Below are 19,028 nucleotides of genomic sequence, written 5' to 3' on the forward strand. Positions count from 1 at the left end.
TAGCTAACACCGCCCCCTTGTGGGTTTTATATTAGTTGCACCTGCTTATACAGATGTGTTGTTTCTCTTGCAGGAACAGAAACATGTTCTTTGAGCTGGTCAGCAACGGGGAGTACAACTGGAACGTGAAGGCTCACAGAGACATGTGCAGGTGTGTTTTTGTCTCCTTGAAACTGAATGTGTTACAAAAAAAAAAAAAAAAAAAAAAAAAATTAAAATGCTGCATGAAATAAATCCGTGTGTGTTTCCTCTCAGATCCATGATGATGACAGCGTGTGATCTCGGCGCCGTCACTAAACCCTGGGAGATATCGCGCAAGGTGACAAAACACTCTCCCTTGGATAAGATCATGTGTTTCAGTTGCACAGCTGATCCAGTTAATCAATCAATTGATGGATAACTGGTCAAAAGAAAAGTGATGGGCACCTTTTCTGATGATCAGTTCCATTTTTAAGTTCTTTGACAAGAAACAAAAGGCCCAAAATGTCCAATGTCGTCCAATAATTGTATACATTTGCTATTTTTTTGTCTTGCATAGTAATAATGACAGCTTTATTTACATAGCACCTTTAAAAAACAGAGTTACAAAGTGATGTACATGCATACAACATATCAAACAAGGAAATGTCGCAAGGAAAAGGAAGTGTTAGAGCAGGAATTACAAATATAAATATAGAGATAACAGGGAGCCTTACTCAAGGAGACGAAAGTAAAGATAAGAGATAAAAGCATCTAAATCAGGGGGTAGAAGCAGCTTTATTGAAGTGTGTTTACACGACTGAAAACAGAAAGTTTTATCCTGAAAAGCAAATTGCTTTGCTGAAAGATGGTTAGTCGCAGCCCTCGTTAGCTGTCCTCCCTCTCACTCCAGGTGGCAGAGCTGGTGACCAGCGAGTTCTTCGAGCAGGGCGACAGAGAGAGATCGGAGCTGAAGCTCACGCCCTCCGTGAGTACATCCAACCGCCTCTTGTGTCTTTCACGCTTTTTTTTTTTTCTTTTCACCTCTGTGACCTCCGAGAGCTGACGAGGCTGAAGATACATTTTAGGCAGAAGATACATTTTCCTGTGCAGTTCCAAAACACACTGAATGTGTAGGTAACGTGAGAGCAGTGTGAAGGGGGAAAAAAAAGTGAATCGTCAGCTCGACCGCTCCGCTCGCCTCGCTGCTGTGCCAAAAGCAACCTGTGGACGGTGTAGCAGTCTGTCTTAAAAAAAACAACACAAAAACACACGCTCCTCTTCCTCCTACACGGAATTCAAAGCAAAGACTGACCTTTCTATTCATTCACAAGAGGCATTTTGGTGTACTGGAGTGCTGCTGTTATAGCAGATCTTTATTTTTCTCCTACAGTTGCGGGGAAAGGCTCTGGTCCGAAATGAAGATGTTGTCTTAATTAACGCCTTCGTGCTGTTCTCAAAGCCACGGCACTACAACAGAGGAGCACTGCCTGTTTGATTGAGGAGCTTTGAAGGCTTGAACTGTGTTGCAAGTTCTTAGAGGCGGAGGAGAAAGAAAAAAAAGAAAAAAACACAGCAGCTTTCCGTGCGCAATTAATGGCTGTTGACTAATCGAGCCCGGCCACATTGCCTCCCCTCTGAAATAACTAATGCAGTAGCCTCAGGTCTGCCGCTTGTGTCAAACCTTTACCGCTCTGTGTGTGGGTGTTGGAAATTAAATATTAACTTCTTAAGTCGTAGCCCAGTAACTATCTCTGAAGCACAGCCTCGGTGGAGCCTCTTAAGTTCAGGCTGCCGGAGAATGAGGGAGAATAGAAAATGGACGTTAAATAAACTCTCGAGAGAGCTGAGGAGAGGTTTTTAAAACCAAAAAAAAAAGCAGCACTTTAGGGAGTGTGAGCGTGACGGTCACATGTTTCTGTTGGTGTAAATGCATTCTCACTTTTTGTGTGTGTGTGTGTGTGTGTGTGTTTTCAGGCCATCTTCGATCGAAACAGGAAGGACGAGTTGCCAGGGCTTCAGCTGGGCTGGATTGATGGAATCTGCTCGCCGCTGTATGAGGTAACGCTTCAAGCTCCGCCCCCTCCCCCTGTGGCCTTCACTGTCACACAGCCGTCATCTCCATCAGTACTTGCTGTCCTTCCACAGCCATTGTCCCCACCTCCGCTGACGCCAGCAGTGAAACTGTCACTAACAACTATTCAAACTTTTCTTGGCAGCCGCGGATTTCTCACTGAAAAAAAAGAAAAAAAAAAAAAAGAAAAACAGATTATTTTCTTTTTCATCGAAAGCTATGAAACGACTTCAAGGTTGCATCCTGTTCTTGTGAGAGTGAGCGTGCACTATCTGACTGCGTGTGAACACAGAGCTGCGATGTTGGTCGGGTTAAATCCCATCACTGACATGGTGTGGCTTTGGGCTCTGCTGCACAGTGGATGATAGAAGGAGAGAGCGCTGTTCTCTCGGAGACATTCTGGCTCACATGCAGATGGAGAGGCTGATTTCACCGTCAGATCGCCTCCCGAGCAAACGTTAGGGTCGGAGCTTTTGGTTATCTTTCAGGGAATTAATGGAAATCCATACTGTGTCCTCTCCAGTATAGTAATGTGAGTGTGTGTGTGTGTGTGTGTGTGTTTCTCAATGACGTCAAGAGAGACTCACCCCGCCCCTCCCCACTGCCGGCAGCAGAGGCTGACTTACTGAGGAGATCAGGTTTGTTAAGGGATGAGGCGTGTTGGAGGCAAATTCATGAAAGCAAAACAAATCAGACGGATGAGAGTGTGTGAAAGGAGGCGAGGATGAAATAGTTTGTCCCTTCCTTGCAGCGCCGGGGTTGTTCTTCCTCTGCGCTCTGTGCTGTTAAACCACCTCCTTCCCTCTTTACTGTCATATTAAACACATTACTCTCAGTCATCACGGGCAGAAAGCAAACAATAGATCATCTTCACGTCGATTGAATTATCCCAGGATCAGTGTCAAAAGTTAAGGCAGACTAATCTTCGCAGGGCTCTGGTTCCACCATTGTTGCTGTCTGTGTAGTGTAGATAAAAAGCATCAAAGCAGCCTGTGTGTGTGTCTGTGTGTGTCTCTGTGTGTGTGCCTGCGTGGGGGGTTTGTCTCCACACCGCCTCACGTAAAAGCTGATGTTTGGAGAATGCAGATACGGGGCTCGCGATCACGCCGCTGCCAATTAAATTTGCAGTGGGGGGGAGAACAGAGAAAGTTCAGAGGCGGCAGGGTTTTTTGTCCGTGGGCGGAAGAGATCTCGTTCTTGATCTCGCTGATCTCCCTCTCCTGGTGGTGGCTCGCTACTTTGTGGTATATTAATCCCCCATTATATAACCTTCCATCTTTACACACCCCGCCATATGACAGCCTCTCTCTTCTTCTCCCGCTTCCTCTTCTTCCTCTGAGACTAACCCAGTGGAATAATGATGCCGCACTAACCACTGACAGTGTGTCCCACCGTGGATATATACGCCACGGAGAAAAAAAAAAGAAAAAAAAAGAGGGATTATTCTCTTCCTTCAACAGGCAGATGAGACGAATCCATCAAGATTACGACTAACAACGCATTTAGTCTTTGTTCAGCGGCCGCGTGTGTCACGTTCCAGCACAGCGAGACGATCGCTTCAAAGATGAAACACGGTCAACATCCACGTTTTTAACCACGTTACATTATACAAGCTGTCATTTTCCTTATCAGTTACTTTGCAGATTGTCATCTCCATCAACTGTTTATAAAATACATACATAGAGGAGAACTACAGAAGATCTCTTTTGCAGGAGCTTTCGGGCCACGTGAAATGGAAAACATAGAGATTAACAAAAATGTAGGGGAGACCTGCGATCAAAGTAACACTTTTCAGATCAGTGTCATTTTAATTTACGAGCTGGTTTTCACTGTAATTTACAACTCACCTAGGTGTTCTATTAATACCGGGTGTTATTGTACAAAATGTGGAATGACTTCAGTATAATCTTACTTTGAACGGAAGTTGGGCTTCTTTACTTTTGATGAAATTCAAACGGTTGTGCACAAATAACAAAACAGTGTAAACTTGATTTGTTTATATGCATTCTTCTTGTATAAAAGCGTCCGACAATGCATTAGTTCTGATATGTGTCAACATATAATGTCCTTAAAAAAACAGAAAAGTCATTTTAAAAGTTATAAAACGTTTCAGTTTTTCAGGGTCACCCAAACCTCTCTTTTCATTTGTTTCCACCCTGACAGTTAAATCGACTTTAATCTCAAATTACTAGAAGTAGAAGTCCATAGTTGCTCTTGTGATGTTCTGCATCACCGGTGACCAGCTTCATAATTATTAGCGCACATATTACTGCATTATTCTAACGCACTAAAGTGGGCAGAAGGAAAAATAGTCTTGGTGTGAACTTGGCCACATTATGGAGCTCTGTTCTCGTGGACCGCCCACACAACCTGCTTTAATTGTTTACACGAATTAGCGTACGCACCCTCTGAATATGAATGCATCTCCAATCGCACGCCTGCATTTAAAGTTCAGTTAATTGGCAGCTGTGATTAGTTGTGTTTTCCCAAGTGTAACAACGGATTTGATTTCCCTTTCATACGTACAGCACACAGTCCCCTGGTGTAGGTGAACTTACTAATTTATTTCATTTGTTCTAACAATGGCCACCCATTCGACTCCTGCACATTGTGTGAGTAGACGGACACTTTTTTTGTTTCGTATGTGGGATCCATGCCCACATGTTATATTTCCATATGAAACGGGGTTAATTCAACAATAGCTAATTACAGACTTCCCTGAAAATCCAGCAGACACTGTTCGGAGAACAGAGGGAACAAAATCCCCCCCGTCTCTCAGGTAATTTATTAAAAAATGTCTGATGGCGGCTTTGACTACACTGCGACTTATAGTTAAGTGTGGAAAAATGACAAAGAAGGCTTATCTCAGTCATACATGTGCTTCTAATCTTAAGAAAGCAGCCATGTCATTGCCTTAAACTATCAAGCTCCTGTATGTTGCTGTTGTTGTAGCAGGCTGTTCTCTGTATTGTTTCATTTGTTTGCACATATAGTGCGTGTGATGAGTAATGTGCTGCTCTTCTAGCCTCAGTCTCTCATGTATTATCATTACATTCAAGTCACAGATGTTCATAACAATATATGCCCATACACTTTTTTTTCAAGTTGAGAGAGTATTTCCTAATCCATTTGTGTATGTATAACACAGGCAAAACAGGACGGCATTTTGTAATATCTAACTGAAAATAAATGTTTAATTTTGATCAACGTACAAATTGAGCAAGGAGTTATATCTGGCTTACGTAAGAGTCACGTCTTGATTAGGAAAAAGCGGTGGTTAAAGTTGCCATAAGCAATAATTTTATTTTAAACATACAAAAATTCATTAAAATTAACAGTAAGTGATGAAATTAAATATTTTATGTTAAATCGGAGACGTCTATGTGCAGTATTGTGTTGCAGAGATGTCTAATAAAGTTGACGTGCTAAGCACGGCCGTGTTGTCGAATGCAGCTTTCCACATATACACTTTACTCGGATGGGCCCAAATATATTTGGCGACCTATATTAGCATTTTATTCTTACTATTTTTTATACAGTTTTCACAGTTGGAACCCTTCTGCAGGTGAAGGCTAGTCAGTCTTTGCTGCCCCACTCAGGCGAGGTGTTCAGGTTAAGGGGCAAAACATCTGAGACCCTGAGATCCCTGCTGACGATGCGGAAGGGTTCCAACAATGTGGATGCTTAGAGGAGTTCCATCGTGGAAGAAGATCTGCATCATCATTGTTAGTGTAGTTCCTAGTTGTAGGTCGTGGCAAAGCATCTTTGATGTTTGCTTCACCCTATCCGTCCAAAAGAGCGACACCATCTGCAATCAATAACTAGTGGACAAGAGACACTTACTGGTATTACATCCCTGCCAAAAATGCACTGATTGTGATGCGACCTCTACTAATGCCGTTGTTTTATACAAACTTGTAGGTACTTGTATATCAGGTCCTGGTCCAGCTGTGGTCCGGGCAGAATAAGCTAATAGGACTGCTAGCTGCATCGCTGTAACGACCAGGGCCAAGGGGAAACCCTGGCGCAACATGAAAGTGAGACGCCCCCCGTCCCCCAGGCACCACCAGCAGCAAAGTGTTTTTACATAGTTTTATTCAAAAACATAGTTTGTACACAATCACACATGCTGGCAGTGGCAGAGGAAAGCCTCCCAGGAAGTGGGAGGAGCCAACCCTTAAACTTCTGGCTCCAAGGCAGCAGCCAATCAGCTCCCTGGGCAACCTGCAATCACTCAGACACACCTGCAACCAATCACACACACACACTCACATAAAAGAGGGTTATTTAAAGACAAATAGAAACATTTATGACCTCTAGGGTCGTAACACCTCCCCCCTTAAAACTGAACATTTCGGGGCACCGTTTAGCTCAGTGGGTAGAGTGGGCGTCCCATGTACTTTTTCCTCGCTGCAGTGGACCCGGGTTTGACTCCTGGCCTGAGTCCCTTTCCTGCGTGTCACTCCCCCTCTCTCTTCTTCAACTGTCCTGTCAATAAGGCCAAAAAATTATTTAAAAAAACAAAAAAACGAATATTTCTCCCCTAAAGAAATGTTCAAGTTCAAGAGATGCAGTAGGGTATTTGGCAACCTAAAGTCAATCACCCTCTTTACTGTTGAACCACACAGTCTACATAAAAACACTTCTATACAGGACCAAAACCTTGTTAGTGGGTGCCACTCCCACTAACAAAATGACCACCACCATGAGGAGAGAACACAAAACCAAATACACCAACTGTGGTAACACACACCAAAAACAGCAACAGGTGACCAACATAACCTGGAGTGGAGTGCATCAGCCATCACACAGAAGGCGTCACTGTGTAGTCACTGCTACACACACACACATTGCCAATTTACACCCAAGCTGCAACAACACAAGTGACCCAACAAGAGTGAACGGCCACTACCACAACCAAAATGGACACCTTGTGGTCTTCAACAGAATGTTACTGTAATGGAGAGTGTAACAAAAGAGATAAGGTGACCAGACAAACTGGGAAGCCACATCCACCACTCAAGTGCCACTGATCTGTGGAGTGACGCCATCCCAAACACACTAATACACTAAATCAGTAACCTACGTGACCACACCAAAAGTGGACTGCAACAACCACACACACAAAAGGCATCACTCTGTAGTCACCACTACACAAATGTTGCCAGCTTACACCTAAGCTGCAACCACAAGTGAACAAAAGTGGAGTCCAGTTACCACAACCAAAAGGTCACAAACAAGGTTTACTGCACACAAGTATTAACTAGAGCCACACATCACAACGTGACCAACACAAAAGCAGCCATCTCACACAAAACTACCTTGTTGTGGGAAACAAACTGCAGAGACACCCCAACTTTATCTGCCTACCAGGATGGCTAACTCACCTAGCTAGTCTTCAGTGGCTTGCCGAGCTTGAGGCGTCTTTAAACACCCAACTCAGTGCATCACCGAAGACCAGGAACCTAGTTAACCGCAAAATACTGAAGCGTAATCCCCACTCAGGATTACCACCAAAATTAAGAAAGGCAAAATAACAAAAGTGGCAAATTTGTGAAAAATGCCTGGCAGCTATCTGGTCAGGGTGCTCAGCCAGAAATACAACAGGCACCAACAACAAATTAACAAAAGAGATGACCACTACACTAAACTAAATGCCACTTACACAAACTAAACCACATCTACCTCGCCTCATGAACATTCAGATCCCGGCAAGCCCCCAATTGTAATGACCAGAGCCTAGAGGAAACCCTGGTGCAACATGAAAGTGAGACACCCCCCTACCCATCCTCCAAGCACCACCAGCAGTGAAGCATTTTTAAATGGTTTTATTCACAAACATAGTTTGTACACAATCACACATGCTGGCAGTCTGGGACAGCAGAGGAAAAATTGGGAGGAGCCGACCCTTAAACTTCTGGCTCCAAGGCAGCAGCCAATCAGCTTCCCAGGGCCACTTGCAATCACCCAGACACACCTGCAACCAATCACACACACACACAAACATTTATGAACTCTAGGGTCGTAACATTGGCTAACTGCAGCTAACTAGCTAACAGCAGCTACAGTGAGAAGCAGTAAGCGGTTACATTGGTGGTTTGCTGTCCCCCATTTGTTTGGAGAATGAATTCAACAGGTGGCCAATCTAAACATTGCTCACTTGAAATATGAGGAAATGTTTTGGAAATGCCTTTAGAGCAGCAGGAAGTGTTTTCAGCCATGCTAGCTGCACGGCTGTACTGATGGTAACGTCGCCTGACAGTCAGTGGTTCTGATCCAGACAGAAATATCTCAACAAGTGTCTGACAGATTACCATGAAATAATGAAGATGTTTTCTGTGCTCAGAGGAGAATTTAATGATGTTATGACTTTTTTTAATCGAGTGAATAATTTTATTTGACCAATATTTTCCGACCAAATGCCTGCAAACAAATAACATTCCCATCAGCCTCAGCTGCAATTTGTTGTTAGGTTGAAAGTGCTAATTAGCAACTGTAAGCATGTTGAAACGCTTAACTGAGATACCTATCAGGATGTTAGCATTGTCACTGTGAGCATATTAGCACGCTGATGTTATCGTTTAGCTGTAGCACGGCTGTTGTCTCTTAGTCGTGTAAAACATCACCAGGTGTTTATTTGTAATTCAAACAAATGCTCATTGCTCTGTGACTCGAATGGTAATACATGATGGGCACGAGATGGGGCTTCACCATTTCTTACTGATTACTTTTTTTTCCCCCCCTTTTTATATATTTTCTTTTCTATTGTTTTCCACGCTGATCTTTCTCCCTTCTTCCTCTTTCTCTCTCTAGACTCTGGTCAAGTTGAATCCCAAACTTCAGCCGATGCTTGACATGATCAAAGCCAACAGGTCCAACTGGGAGGAACTGAACAAGAAGAGACAGCGTGGCCAGAGCATCTCAGGGCCGGCGAGCCCCTGCAGCGGCGACAGCACAGAAGCAGGCGGCTGCACTGTGGCCAAAGCGGGCAGCGCCCCCTGCTGCAGCGGCGACGCTGACGGCGCACCATCAAAACCCGTTAGTTAGCTTCCGACCTCCGAGCTGATCTCTTATAGGCTTCTTTCCTCTTAAATGCAGCCTGCAAAAGAGGCAGTGCAGTGCATGCAGAGGTTCTTGGGCTCTGCTCCTCTTCGCTTTTGCTACTAGAGATGAGCTTTAGACTTGAGCGTGGCGCTATCATAGAAGTTTTTCTGCTCCCTTCGGTCTTCCCGCGCTGAAGGCTGACAGAGCTGTGTTTGGCGATCTTGTCAGAGCAGCTGCAAAAACCAGCTGATGACACCATGTCAGAAGGGAAAACTCAAAGCACTGTGTCCACATGTCAACCAGTGAGCTAACACTAACTATTCTGGGCATTGTGCAGATTTTTTTTTCGGCACAACAAGGCGCATGGAGAACAGTGGAGAGGAATGTTTGTCTCTGTACCTCTCCGTTGCTCGCATTTTTGTCTGGGGCAACAGAGATATTTTTTTGTAAAAATCTGTACATACGCTATGGGGTTATTTACTTGCTTTAAGTGCTGTTTAAAAGAACCTGTAAGCTCTGGATTGTAACGTGGCTGTAGAGTTTCTGAAGGAGAAAGGGGTGCAGGAACAGCAGGACCTGTGACGGCGCTTGCAATGCAAATTGAGTGCTCCGCTCCCTCCCTTCCTGTGCCTTGTCCTAATGAAAAATGCATGGCCTCCTCCTCACCCAGATTCTTAGATAGTATGAAAATCCATGTTGAACCATAACTTATTTTTTTTTTTTGCCATCATTTGTAAAAAAAAAACAAAAACAATGACTGCAGTAACGTCTCAACCCCCATGTGAGCCACAAAGCATTAACATTATATATATACAGAAAATCTATTTTGCCCAATTTTATAAGTGCAGGGTCTCACTCGTCACACACACAAACACACACAATGTGCCTTGATGAAGTCGTTCTGATATCACATTAGTTTCTGCTGAAAATTAAGTTTGACATAAACTCCTCACCGAACTAGATGTAAAGGAACAGTTTGACATTTTATGAAACACACTTGCTCTCTGGCAGAGAATGAGAGGTTACCACTGTCATTAGATGTGTGTTACAGGTCCGCTGTGTGGGATTTTGGGGGATCTAAAGGGGCAGCCGTTGTTGTTGAAGCCGTCAGTGAGCGCCAGTGGCATCGGTCAGTGTGGTGTTGTCCTGCACCGCTGACACTGGACTTTCTGGCCAATTCAGCACGGAGAATCAGCGACGGCTCATCTGTGAGAGAAATCATTTTGACTGGCTGTTTTTATCAGACATATTCTCGATTGTAAGTGGCTATTTTAGCAAGAGTGGTGTCCAAAAAGTCTGCTTAATAATCAAAATGGTTTGTAAATCAGCAGAGACGAATAGCTTTCCATGCAGGTGCAGCATGTACAAGCTGTATTCTTCGCGGGTTTTTGACCGAGTCTCGAGAGGCGACACAACGGTCAGCCTTCGACGCAGCTAGATCTTTAATGTCAGTTTGGTGTTTCAGGGTCTTGACAGAGAGCCTTTTATGTGGACATGACATGAGTCAGCCATGTTCATGGATCAGGGCCATCTGGATGCAGTGTCGGAGGCAGAGCCCTCGTCATCCCTATAAGAAATAAATAAAGACAGACCGAAAGACAGGCAGGCAGGCAGACAGGCAGGCAGGCAGGCAGGCAGGCAGACAGACAGACAGACAGACAGACAGGCAGGCAGGCAGGCAGGCAGGCAGACAGATCCTCGAAGGGAAATTAGGCACAAAAAGCTGCGCTGTGGGGCATGAAGCCAATATAGGTGCAGGATCTTACGGACAGCTTCCTCATTGTGCGTCCCCACTGGAGACACTAGAGACTTCTAGTTTAGCCCTCCGTTAAATTGAATTGGAATAAAAGAATGTAATTGTGCAGCTTTACTAGACTTCCCAAATGTTATTGAACCAAATGGCTCAAAGTCTCATAGTGAAAAGAGTCACTTTGCGGCGGTTGTGACGCTAAAAAAACAGCTGCTTCTTCGCAATGTAAGCTTCTGAAAGCTTTTCGAGCAAGTGTGAATCACCTGACACGGTTTAGACACTTTGTAAGATTGGCTTCAAAGCCTGGCGCTGTTGAACGCTTGGGTTCTCCATCTTGCACCACCATGTTTCTATAATAGCCCAGTACGGATAAACCAAACACTGGCTCCAGAGAGGGCTTGGAAGGTCATATATAAATCCTACACAGTGGACCTTTAAGGCTACAGCCAGCTGATGGTTGTCTCAGCTTAGCACAAACACCATAAATGGGGGAAACTGCAAGTTTATTCAAAGATAACAATAAAACGTCATCATCATAAATTGATTTTGTTCAGTTGTTTTGAAACAGATTATGTGAGGGACTGTTTCTTTCATTTTCTGTGAACTTTAAAGGTGCTGGTAGGTTGATTTTGTTCGCTAATGTTCAGAACCAAGCTAGCATTTTCCCCTTGTTTCCCGGTCTTTATGCCAAGCTAAGCTAACCTTGGACAGCCAGTAGCTGAATTGAACGGAGGAAAACAAATTAGAGCAGCATCCTCTCATCTAACTTCAGTGAATGAGTTTTTTTTTTCCCAAAATGTCAAACTTTTGCTCTGAACTCATTTCTGGGCTCAAATGCTACCGAAACAGATGTTATGATAGCCAAAAGCAGACACTGAAACTTGTAGTGCTAAAGTGCCCACATAGTCACAAGATATTATTTTGATATTATTATAATTATTATTAATATAAGTATCATTTTTTTGGGGGGGTGGGGTATGCCTTCTGACTTGTGTTGTAGCTTTGTTAATTGGAGTTGAAAAACGTGACTGTGCACATTGTGAGGCATGGATCTGTGTGCTCTACTGTATTTCTGTTGAAGAGCTGAATTGACAGGAGAAATTCTTTGAATTGCATGTTTTATGCAGTATTAAAAATCCACCCACTTTGCTAAGGATGTAGCAAACATGTGAGCCAACAAATACCTCGTATTTTGAACTTCATCAGTAAACACATTATTATCTCATCGGAAAAATGCATGATTTAAATTCTCTTGCATCATGTTACGTGAATTATGAATATCGCCGTTCTATTTTTCTATTAGGTCTCCAGACGTGGCCGACTTCTACTTGTCTTTTTTGCAATGTAACGTGCTCCTTGTATTTCTTCTTTCCTCTCCCAGTTTGGACTCTGGATTTATTTAACTGCGGGCTAAGTGAAAGAAACCCAAGGCATGAAAAGGCAAATGTGCAATGTTTCTGTTCAGAGTTTAAATAAAAAGATGCTGCTACATGTCTTCTGGTTTATTCTCACACAAAAGCACGTTTACTTGATGTTACCCAGATGGTTAGTAGGCTTAAATTTTAAGTATCTCAAGTATAAAGAGTACTATTTCTGCCAATTAATGCACTTAAGTATCAATTTAATAGATTAATTAATCAAATTATTCATTCATTAAATTGTCATTTGTGACAAATATATTTATATATATGTATTTACATACATACTCACATCTAGAAATATAACTGCAACTTCAAATTTAAGATTTAAGATACGTGCCTTGTACTACACTGTAACTGCAGTGTAGATAATCCTAACTAATAGGATTAAGCATTAATTAATAGTTGACAGCAGTTACCAGGATGAATAAATGCTACAAACAACAGCAGAATACTGTTCAGAAACACTGAGAGAAAACTGGCAAATTTAAATATAAAGTGTTTGACACCTTTAGCTACTTTGCACATTGATTATACCAACAAAACACATGGTGATCTTATAAAACATGATTGTTTTAGATAAAACTACAGAACAGTGTATACAATTGTAAATAAGATTCTCCCCCACTAGCTGCAGTAACATGCTACTTACACACTCGTAAAATAATTTGTAGAGTATGAGCGACTTTTAGTATTTTAATTGCATACACATTTTATCAAGTCATTTCATTTACATCAGGTCAAATCTTTTCCACCATGTTGAGTCAGACTTTTTCAATTATTACATATAAAGTTAAAGGTGCAATATTTAAACAAACAAAAAAAATGGCGACCATCATGAAATTCATACTTCAAACAAATAGGGGGCTGCATATGATCAGAGGAACTGCTAACTGCTGCTAACTTGTTAGCTCAGTTAAGAGTGCAGCTACCAATCCTATTTGCTGACTTGAGTCCTAAAACTCTGTTGGTGTTTATACCACAAGCACACGAGCTTCAGAGCACAGGTAGGAGGAGGTTTTAAAACCGGGAGCTGGTTTGTGGCTTAACTTCAGAGACTTCTCTGACACAACAACAAACTTCAAATTCTGTTGATAATTTCAGCTAATTTTTGAATGTTGTTGAAAACTGAAATTCCTACATATTACAGCTTTAAGGGTTAAGATTAAGCATAACGTGTTTGTTATTCAGATATATTAAATAAAAGTAATGCCTTTCAAATTGGATATTCTTGTTCCTGCAATAAATCTAGTTCTGCATTTATACACATTGAGTCAACAAGATAGAAAAACATCACACTAAATGTGACCCTTTACGTTGAGGCTTTGTAATAGAATTACAACTGAATTTGTCAAAGCACTTCATAAACTCTGTTTTTAAAGGTGTCAAATACATAAAGTTATTATTACTGTTATTATTAACTCGAAGGAACTTTACATGTTATTAAAAAAATTATAATTTGTCAATGTTTTAACCGAATAAATCTTTTGAGCGCATTTAAATGCATTAGCAATATATTTTTGTGCATTATAAGCACATTTTGCTCAGATTAAATACTTATGATTAAGTGACATTTTCACTGCAGAAATTGTACTTATAATAGAGCATTTCTGTAGTCGAGAATTGACACTTTTACTGAAAGACCTTTTCCTCCATCAATGGCTATACAGTATTTCTATCAGTGCAGTGCTGACCTCATGTGGACAAAAGTGTCATTACACGTCAATATATCTCAATGAAACATACACACATTTCATTGAGAAGCATTTAAAGCCATGAAAAAAAACAATGCACAATGCAGATTCTAAAAATGTTTCATAAGAAAATGTGAACCGAGTGCAAACATGAGAAATGTTAAACCCTGCTCGTCTTATTTATATCCGCAGCATTCATTCACACAATCCTCTGTATTAAACGACAGCGTGTGGAGGAGTGTGATCGCTGCAGTGTATTTCATCGACCAAGGCTGAGCTCTATTGCTGCTGATAGGTGGCAGTGATGACGGCGAGCAGTGTGTGGGTGGCTGTGTGGGTGAAAGATGACTCCCGAATGAGCCTGCTGTGTGTGTGTGTGTGTGTGTGTGTGTGTGTAGAAAAAAAAAAAGAAAGAAGAAAAAAACCCCTGTCAGGAAGCAAAAGACAGGCTCTTTTTAAACTCCTGTGTGCTGGATTACCTTGAGCTCAGCGTGACGCAGGTAGAGGAAGAGCAAACAAAAAAAAAAAAGAAAAAACCTGCTCTCAGGCTCCTGTTGACCCTCCTAACACTGTCTGACACCATGAATAAAGGCTACAATTGAAGAGCTGAATTAGCAATGATGTGTGTTAGAGGAACAGAGAGAGAGAGGAGCTTCTGCAGAAAGAGAAATGAACAACTGGGATGTCTTAGTTCAATTTATTGCACAAACAGCATTGACAAAATGTACTTGGATGTTACTACGTTGTTAAGAGAAGTGGAAAATAACAAAACAAACAAAAACAAACAGGTACATCCATAACATTCAAAAGCTCTCGCACGGTCTTTGACACAGGGGTAAAATGTCACATGACGGGTCCCTAATGAGTCCTTTTATTTGTGGGGGGTGGAAATATGAATTAAAAAGGACGTTATGGTCTGGAAAGATCTGAAGGGGAAAAAGGCAGGATTCTTCAGCAGAGAGCTTTTTTAAAGCTTTACTTTGCTTCAAAATCGACGGTAAACAGTGACAAATAGGACAAGTCTGGTATCAAAATGTACATTATAGTATCCTCTCCAAAAACCCTCACAAGGTACAGACGTGCTAACAAGGTAGGAAGAATTCAGGGCGACGCCAAATTATCCACTGAACAGAAAGTTTCAGCACATGTAACAGACAAGAATATCTACATTTTACACCTTTCGGAGGTACGGGAGAGGATTAGGGCCACTGGAAACATTTTGAAGTGTCGTTTTTCTACTCCGAATCTTGACTTAAACCCAAAATCCTAAGTTTAAAGTCAGAATTCCACAATCTGAACTTTTTCTTTAGTGGCCCTAACCCCCCTGCGTGCAGAAAGGTTATCTTTGCATATGCTGATTAAAAAAAATACAGTTTAGCTGTGCATGAAGTTAATAAATATGTGTGTTTGTGTGTGTGGGTTAGGTGTTTGCATGATCTGATGCATTGATTCTTTGGTACAACGTGAGCACCGGGATCCAAGAGGCCTTAAATCGCAAACACATTAAAGCAGCTGTAATGGAAAGAAGAAAAAAAAAAAAACACAATGGCTTCTTTTTCCTCCCTACTTCAATTTCTCAGTAACAAACCATGCAGGGCAAACACTTCCAGGACAAAAACGCACAAGGAGGATCTCTCTTTGTACTTCTCGAGAGAGGGGGGGGGGGGGGTCTTGTTAAAATTTCCAGGGGCAGAGGGAGGCGTTACAAACGAGAGGCACACACACACACACACACACACACACATACAGTCCACAAAAAAGTCTCTTATGGCAATAGGTCAGTACAACAAAAGGCATGAGGGCAAGACAAAGATGACTCGGAGACACAGAAAAAACATCATGTCCAAGTTACTTTTAGCTTACAAAGGGACATCAGTGGATTGTTTAGTAGAACAGGGAAGGCAGACACAAGCTTCAGAAAGGCACAGAGCTTTAGAAAGCGCATTCAGGTAGAACTTACCACTAAAGGAGTGCCACACGCACAAGAGGAGGAACGTAAAAACAAACAGATGAGTTAACCATGTTGGCAAGGATATTTAGGAACTGGTTAAACACACAAAAATTGAAGCTTCGTTGCTTCATGTCAGGCTCCAACGACAAAGCGGAGGCCACGACTCAACAGCAAGCTTCATCATGAGTGACAATGATTGTTACAGCATGTTAAGTGCAATATAATGTAAAAGAAAAAAAAAGAGGTTTGGGTGAATCAATAAATGGCACCGAATGACACTTTTTTTTTAATGTAAAAGATCGCTCTCCATTTTCAAGTTTACATTTAGTATCTATTAATCCAAACTGCATGAGATGCTTTTAGAAAAAATGGTGAGATAAAGACTGACAGGAGCGGGGAATTAGAGGAGGTTCCTGTTGCCGAAGATGTTATCGGGGTCAACGTAGTCCTTGACAGACTTGAGCATCCCCACACCGACATTGGAGACGGTGTCTCTCATCCACTCCTTCCGAAGTTTCCCCACTGAATGACAGAGGAGAGAGAGAGAGGGGGGAAAAATAAATAAATAAACTCAAGAAAAGAGGACCGAGGGGGAGAAATAGAGGAATCGGCACGGCTGATTGCTCAGCAGGCTGCTGGGAGCCAATCAATCTTGTGAGAGTGAGTGAATAAACAGAGGGTGATAAATGCTTTTATTCAGAGAGGAGAAATGTTTTGCATGGCATGATTTATGGAGCTCAGCAGACTATCAAACTCATTAGGCTGTGTGTGTTCCCAGAGGAGGGGCCGGCTGGCGGCTGTAGCGGGCCGTCCCCGGCTCCCTCGCTCTTTGAGCCACCACTCCCCTCCATTTCCCTCCCTCCAGAGCCACTGGAGCGTCTTTCTGTGTGTGTGTTTCTGTCTCATTGTGCACACGAGCTCGCTCTTGCAGCTGACCCACGAGGCCGTTGTGCTCGCTTGTCCTGAACGCCGCCCTGCGCCCTCTGACACTGGCCCGATCACCAACAGGGTGCCAAAGCCAACCGCGGCGCGCCACACAATGGTGCTCTGTCAGCAGGACGCTGGCTTTCAGCCGCTCCTCAGCCTGCCTCCTCCTGCAAACCTCAAACCTGAGGAGCGAGAGCGGCTGTGGCATGGAGCCTAGTGAGGGTGCCCATTGCTTCACCAGCTGTCCAGTCCGACATACTCCACAGCGTCTGTACCCGACAGGTTCTTCGCAGAGAGTTTGGAGCCAGCGAGAGGTCTGGTGACTGTGGAGGGCTGAAAACCTCACCAGAGAGCCAGACTCTACTTAGAGAACTTCTAATAAAATACAACATTAGGTTTTTAGACAAAATTGTGTAAACTCAGCCACAGTCTCTATAATCAAACGTTTACATGATCTATAGATGCTAAGGATTTAAACGCTTCATTTTTATAAAGATTATTTGGGACATTTTGCTTGAATTTGATAGTTGAGATTGCAGAGAAAGAAAAACCTGATCGAGCTCAGTGAGCAACAACTGCCCAGGTAGATCCCAGAGGAATGTAAAGCCCCACACACTGTGAGTCATTTGGTTTATGTAAATACACATTTGCCTAGCAATCTGAATCACTAAGGTACAATATCCTAAAGATAGACCCTGCAGAATGTGCTTGTTTTTTAGGCCTGTGCTCACATTACAAAGTGATGTTTTTAAAAAAACATACAACAGCAATTTTTTACCGCCTCTCACCTCCTGCCACTTTAACAGGGTTGAATTGATTTGACAAAAGATTTACAGAAAATAGTGTTTGGTTTATTGTCAATTTAAAGCAAATATGCAAACATTTCTTTCAAGTTGCTGTTTGCAGCCATAAATATCCATCGTTCTAAAATGTTTATTACCTTTTGAACCACTAATCCTGTCAATATGTTTTTTAGAAAGTGGAACTTCTCAGTTCTTCTTTGGTCTCAAACATGTCTTGTTTGAGCATTCAGGGGCTCAGCAGAGAACATGATTATGTCATCACGTTCTGCAGCATTGATTTGTCATGGAAACCCATGTAGTTTCTTCCTCTGGGTCAGTGGGCAATGGCTGCATTCAAGCTACCTTACTTGTTAATGTTCAATGGATGATATATTTATCTGAAAAAAGTCACTTTTGCTTCGGTGTCCTCTGTTATGATTTAAAAACATGCCTATTTTCATCTATATTGTCAATAAATGCAATATAGAATGACATGTTTATCACTGAAAAACACAGAGGACAACATACTAAACAGCTGCAAGTTGCTTATGCAATGTCATGTTCATATTGAAGTCTAAAACAACCAACTACATGTTTAAAAATGAAAAACAAGCTTCTTGACGTCCTGTTTGAGGTCACACGAAAAAAACATCAAATTGTGACTGGCATTTAAAAAAAATTAAAATAATCTGGTTAATTCATCCATTCTCAGACACCGCGAATATAGTAGTGGAACTTCTGTGAAACTAGTCATTATCAGAAGATCAATAAATCAAATAAAGCGAAGGGCTTTAGGTTGGCTACATGAAGAAAGAAACTGCCACGACCACCATGAAAGTCAGTCTGAAGAAATTAACTTTAACTTTGTCAGATCAGAGCTGGGTAAATGTTAACTTTTGGAGGTCACTGCAACTTCAAAGAAATAAGCGATATCTATATTTCAAAACTCAAAAAGATACATTTGAGAAGTGAGCAGCTCAGAACAGGTGCTGCCTGGTGAGCAAACACTTGAAACCAGCGGTGTAATCGCGCTAGATTAGATACCGAGGCCTGGAAACAGGAAGGTGTGATGGGAGCGTTCACACGCCTCTCTCTGCATCACTAGCAGAGGGAGCTCTGGTGTTAATAGGCCACGTTGAGGGAGGGGGCATCCGTGCACCGTGTTATCAGAGTCCAGCCGGGGGAACCCAGATGGGGATCAGCCATGAGGCTAGCAAGGCCCGTCTCGTGACAGAGTGGGGCAGACCGCGGGGTCACTGGGGACTCTGATACCACATGCACCTACAGATGGTGACAGAGGGACCAATCAGCTGCTGCCCAATAACTAAGAAAGTACCCTGCTCTCTCCCCAACCTCCTCCGCCTCCTCCTCCTCGCTCCTTCCTCCTTGTTCCACCTCCATCCCTCCCCTCCTCTCAGGAAGAGGAGAGA

The 19,028-nt window shown here is 42.5% G+C and overlaps 2 protein-coding genes across 3 annotated transcripts in view; one reads left to right on the forward strand and one right to left on the reverse strand.

Annotated features, from left to right (window-relative positions):
• The window catches only part of pde11a (phosphodiesterase 11a), a 43,137-nt gene extending 33,316 nt beyond the window's left edge, over window positions 1–9,821 (forward strand). The window contains exons 16-20 of the mRNA XM_030427817.1: window positions 74–151; window positions 256–319; window positions 872–946; window positions 1,936–2,019; window positions 8,846–9,821. Coding sequence (XP_030283677.1) covers window positions 74–151; window positions 256–319; window positions 872–946; window positions 1,936–2,019; window positions 8,846–9,079 — 535 coding nt within the window. The 3' untranslated portion in view covers window positions 9,080–9,821. The remainder of the gene's footprint in view (window positions 1–73; window positions 152–255; window positions 320–871; window positions 947–1,935; window positions 2,020–8,845) is intronic.
• A 4,798-nt stretch (window positions 9,822–14,619) lies between these two features.
• agps (alkylglycerone phosphate synthase) overlaps window positions 14,620–19,028 on the reverse strand; it is a 31,288-nt gene continuing 26,879 nt past the window's right edge. For both annotated transcript variants that reach the window (XM_030427818.1, XM_030427819.1), the window contains exon 20: window positions 14,620–16,411. In XM_030427818.1, the coding sequence (XP_030283678.1) occupies window positions 16,290–16,411 (122 nt within the window). In that variant the 3' untranslated portion in view covers window positions 14,620–16,289. The remainder of the gene's footprint in view (window positions 16,412–19,028) is intronic.

Source organism: Sparus aurata, chromosome 9 (genome assembly GCF_900880675.1).
Source record: "Sparus aurata chromosome 9, fSpaAur1.1, whole genome shotgun sequence".
In the NCBI taxonomy this organism is placed as follows: domain Eukaryota; kingdom Metazoa; phylum Chordata; class Actinopteri; order Spariformes; family Sparidae; genus Sparus; species Sparus aurata.